The 5122-nt window shown below is 44.5% G+C and overlaps 1 protein-coding gene across 1 annotated transcript; it reads right to left on the reverse strand.

Annotated features, from left to right (window-relative positions):
* Positions 1-1299: 1299 nt before the first annotated feature.
* On the reverse strand, positions 1300-4205 carry LOC123082491 (histidine-containing phosphotransfer protein 2-like). Its single transcript, XM_044504823.1, has 6 exons — positions 3988-4205; positions 3778-3893; positions 3623-3691; positions 2524-2595; positions 2052-2124; positions 1300-1643 (listed from the first exon to the last, which is right to left on the reverse strand). The coding sequence occupies exons 1-6, from the start codon at positions 4045-4047 to the stop codon at positions 1605-1607; spliced, it is 429 nt and encodes a 142-aa protein (XP_044360758.1). The 5' UTR covers positions 4048-4205; the 3' UTR covers positions 1300-1604.
* Between the last annotated feature and the right edge of the window lie 917 nt (positions 4206-5122).

Consider the following 5122-nt stretch of genomic DNA (forward strand, 5'->3'; position numbering starts at 1 on the left):
CGTACACCCTTCACCGGACGGAGGGACTACACAGTTAACATTTTCCATATGATTGTTTAACATTTATTAAATACATGTTCAACATTTTTACAAATACTTGATTAAAATTTGTATACATATTATAAAAAATTCATCATTTTTTTCTTACATGGTCAACATTTTCCTATACACATTCAACATTTTCAAATGCATAACTATTTTTAGAAAAAACTTTATGTAGAGTATATTTTTGTCATATATATCTTTAGAGTATTTGGAGGCGTAAATGAAAGTAGAAATCAAAAAAGGAATAGCAGATCATTAATACCAGGAATATTCCGAAAACGACAACAATTTATCCTCATCATTGATATTAATCGGGATACCGGTAACTCCGGTACACTAAACGCAACTAAACTCGATTCTTCTAATTACGCCTATGGGGCAGTGCAACCGACAAATAAGAATCATTCGCCTGGTATAATAAACAGATCTGAATCGCACGACATTGACGCAGCGGGCAAACAAACATAGAGTTAAAATAAGCGGGTGGAAGAGAGAGAAAGGGTTTATGATGGTCATCACCTGGAGGTGCACCGCATGAGCTGCTGCGTTAGGGCTTCCACCTCGTCAAAGTCCACTTCGGGCTCCGCCCTGTGATTTCCAGAGCAGATAATTAAGATGAGTCAGTACCGAGACAGAGAGCAGAGGGAGAGATGATAGAGGGCGTGGGGGCGGACATCAGGATGTCGATGCCGTCGATGATCTCGGAGGCGTCGTAGATGAAGAGGCGGGAGACCTCGACGGCGGTGCCCTCGTCCCACAGCTCCTCGAATGTGTCCTCGTCCACGACACCCTAGATCGACGTCGACCACGGCAAGGCAAACTCATAGGCCAAGTCAGGCCAAATGCCACAACCACACGACTAGAGGGGGGAAGGGGCCTCACCTCGGTGTACATGCCGGTGATATGGGCATTAAGCTGGGCCCTACGGTATGATGTTCCAGCGATCATCGTTGGACCTGTAATTGGCGACTTAATTAGCCCAGACTTTTCGTACCAATGCAAATACACCTAAGCCCAGGGATGCTCTTCACGTTGTCTCGCGAACCGACAGCTTTGTGATCCCTTGATGTGACCTTGCAGACCATCCCTTCTGTTTTGCCCCTCCTCCGGCTACTGCTTGTGGTGCCGTCGTACTCTTATAAGAAGGCCACGCTGAAATTTCAGACCGAAAAGACCTGTTTAACATGCCCAAATATGGTGATTGGCTACACTCTGGGTACAACAACCAACAACAAGACTTGTTTGTAGAGAAAAACAAGTAGAACATACAACAAAACAAAGTCACTAGAGGACAAACCAGCCAGGTATACGTTTTATAAACAGCCCATAGGAAGGGCGGCAACACATCCACGTCACACTAGAATATGGACTTCACACTGACATCAACACACGACAACAGTTTCCGTTCACAGGGTTACGAGCCCAAAGTTCCGACACGAGAATATTCATCTAAGCTTTACGCGCACCCTTTAAAAACCGCTACATCAGCAGAGACACATGGAACGCATAATGCAAGGGATTGCATGGGGCCACACTCTTCCCCCTTCACTTGTCGCTACTTAGGAGTTAGGACCACATGCCGTGATCTGCTCTTCGAGCTGCATCAAAAGATGAATAATAGGTCAATGATTAAGATAAGTCTATGGCACATAATGATGCTCAAGTCACGTGGTCTCACTAATCAGCCTTGTTACAAGTTAGCTAGTTTCTTATTTGGGCATTTGGCGAAGCTTAATTTAAGCTGGGAAACAAAGAATTTCTACCACTTTTTTTAGCTACCATGTGCATCTACCAAGCATGATGACAAAATTACCACATAATCATTTAACGGCTAAATGAGACTTTTCGGTACCTTAAACTAAGTGATCCAAATCTAAATGTCAAAAGAATTAGAATAAGGATTAAAGATTGTTCCCTTTTCTCTATCTTAATATGACCAATCTATGAGTTATTAAACTAGTGGGAATTTGGTATCACAATCCAACATTAGGCACATAAGGTGCTACCTGCATCATGATCTCCAACTCATGTCGCACAATATAGAACTCATTCCTAACAAGAGAAAATGACACAAGACACCTGAAATAATGCAAAAATACCACATTGTCAGATTCTGAAGAGGTTAACAGAATTGAGATGAAATGGTTCTAAAATTGTAACCCTATACTTCAAAATGGAAAAATTTCTAGCCATATATGAATTTAGTTGTGCTATAAACAGAGGTCTAGAGCGAATAAATTACAAGAGAACCATCAAAGTGTAGCATATTCAGATAATGAACCGAGTAATATCAACAACGTGACTGCAGATGAAGTGAAAAAGCAAATCAGGTTACTTCTTAACAACGTTAGATTGGTATGAGCTGAAAATAACGACAGAAAAGACAACATGAGCTGGCAGGTTTACATAGAGACATTGAAAAACAATGTTGCGAATAAGTATTGTGTAACAATATTTAATAAGCTGTTGAGTTCTGACCCTTGTTTGCATTGTATGGCATAGAAATTGCCGAAGTGCATGCAGGCGAGGTTCACTTGCTGTGCACCAACACTGAAACATGCAAAAAAAATGCAGATCAGGAAATTAGGAACTTCGCAAACTTATTATAAACTGAGACGTCAACTCAATAATATTCTCAAGGAGCCATTTCCTATCATGATTGTCAACTCCATAAATTGTTTGATGAACCAGAAAAAAAACACCATTGCTGTTATGTGCAATAGCAGATCAGTAGTACCAGAAATATTCAGAAAATGACAAAGTTTTTCTTGACGAACCATGAAATTGTCATGAATACCGACAATTCCGCTACACGAGACACAACTACAATCAGGTCTTCTAATTTTGGATATACGACACCCGAATCACGTCCATGACGTACACACCCTGCGCCTGACAAATCTGAATAGAAACAACACCGTTCCAATGGAGAAACAGAAAAATGGCCATTGGCATTATGTAGAATTGCAGATCATTAATAGTAGAACAAACGTTTACAAAACGAAAAAAAATCCCCTCGCCAAGCTATACGATTTGATTGACATTGGGAAGAATACCAACAATTTCGTTACACGATAGATGACTAAACTCAGCTCTTCTACCTATGGCTATATGACGCCTGTAGAGCGACACAAACCTCAATTGTGCGGCCGTGTCGTGAGGTACGCACCCCGTGCCGACACATCCAAATAAAAAACAACATCAATGCCGTGGACAAACTAGAAAAAAAACACCATTAGAGATACATAGGATAGCAGATCATTAATACCAGAAAAACCACCATTAGTAATACACAGAATAGCAGATCATTAATACCAGGAATATTCCGAAAAGGACAACAATTAATCCTCATCATTGATATTAATCGGGATACCGGAAACTCCGCTACACTAAACGCAACTAAACTTGATTCTTCTAATTACGCCTATGGGGCAGTGCAACCGACAAATAAGAATCATTCGCCCAGTATAATAAACAGATCTGAATCGCACAACATTGACGCAGCGGGCAAACAAACATATATAGAGTTAAAAATAAGCAGGTGGAAGAGAGAGAAAGGGTTTATGATGGTCATCACCTGGAGGTGCACCGCATGAGCTGCTGCGTCAGGGCTTCCACCTCGTCAAAGTCCACTTCGGGCTCCTCCCTGCGATTTCCAGAGCAGATAATTAAGATGAGTCAGTACCGAGACAGAGAGCAAAGGGAGAGATGATAGAGGGCGTGAGGGCGGACATCAGGATGTCGATGTCATCGATGATCTCGGAGGCGTCGTAGATGAAGAGGCGGGAGACCTCGACGGCGGTGCCCTCGTCCCGCAGCTCCTCGAACGTGTCCTCGTCCACGACACCCTGGATTGACATCGGCCACGGCAAGGCAAACTCATAGGCCAAGTCAGGCCAAATTCCACAACCACACGACTAGAGGGGAGGGGAGGGGCCTCACCTCGGTGTACATGCCGGCGATATGAGCGTTGAGCTGCGCCCTCAGTGCTGCGGCTGCCATGGCAAGGCGAGGAGAGGTCCGGTGGTCCGGGGGACTGAGCGGTCGAGACGGGGGGAATTCGGCTGCGGATGCGGAGTGAACGAGGACGGAATCGAGGAGGAGCGGAGGTTGTATAACTGGGCTCACGAGGGTCTCTCACATAGGCGTTTGGCAGCGAGTGCTCTACTAGCTGTACTGCATCGTCGGCCGGGAGCCATTAGTTAGCTTGGAAACGGCCCGCGTGCGTATTGCGTGCATGCATCATGCATGCATGCATGCATGGAGCCACCGGTTGTGTGTCCACGTGTCTATGGAAGTGAGCGTTTGTTTCAACTTTAATCTCTTTTCCTTTCAAACAAAAACTTAGTCCCTCACAATGTTTGTAGGGACAAATAGAAGACCATCCACTCTCCTCTGTCTCACTTAAGTGAATTGGTTTCGAGAGCGTTCCATCACTTTTTATGACTTTCACAGTTTCACTTTCAACCTGATTCACCGCCTACATGCCCTTTACGCGCAGTCATTCCAAAGAGTACTTGCCCCACCCCCTCGTCTTAGCACGGCTGCTGGCACGGAGTTAGCCGGGGCTTCTTCCTCTAGTTATGTCATGATCGTGCACTCGACGTAAGAGCTTTACAAGGAGCATTGACCTTCCTCACTCACGCGATATTGCTGGATCGGGCTTTCGCCCATTGTCCAAGATTCCCCTTTGCTGCCCCCCATGGGAGTGTGGGTCATGTCTCAGTCCCAGTGTGGCTAATCATTCAAAAAGACCAGCTAAGCATCATTGGCTTGGCTAGCCTTTACCTGACCAACTAATAATACTACGCAGGTTCATCAAACAGCGCTTTGAACTTTCTTCAGGATTCGGCCCGAACTATTCAGCAGATTCCCACGCATTACGCATTCGTTCGTCACACTTTGTTCTCAACTATTCCGATTATTTCTAGCAAACGGAGGCCGTTAGGTCAAAGTCGTAGCGCACGCCCTGTAGTTTTGAAGCAAGGCGACACAACTTTAGCTATGGGGTGACCTAACCAAACATGGCGGTCAACCCCTAGGGACAAAGCATGCTTCATGAGTTTATGAGCTTCAG

Source organism: Triticum aestivum, chromosome 4A (assembly GCF_018294505.1).
Source record: "Triticum aestivum cultivar Chinese Spring chromosome 4A, IWGSC CS RefSeq v2.1, whole genome shotgun sequence".
In the NCBI taxonomy this organism is placed as follows: domain Eukaryota; kingdom Viridiplantae; phylum Streptophyta; class Magnoliopsida; order Poales; family Poaceae; genus Triticum; species Triticum aestivum.

What these genes read in the sequence shown, in the direction of transcription:
- LOC123082491 (XM_044504823.1), bottom strand. Translation starts at nt 4,047, where the DNA reads ATGGCAGCCGCAGCACTGAGGGCGCAGCTCAACGCTCATATCGCCGGC. An exon ending in GATGACATCGACATCCTGAT is followed by an intron (nt 3,692 to 3,777) that starts GTCCGCCCTCAC and finishes TGGAAATCGCAG; the next exon opens with GGAGGAGCCCGAAGTGGACT. An exon ending in CTCATGCGGTGCACCTCCAG is followed by an intron (nt 2,596 to 3,622) that starts GTGATGACCATC and finishes TGCATGTTTCAG; the next exon opens with TGTTGGTGCACAGCAAGTGA.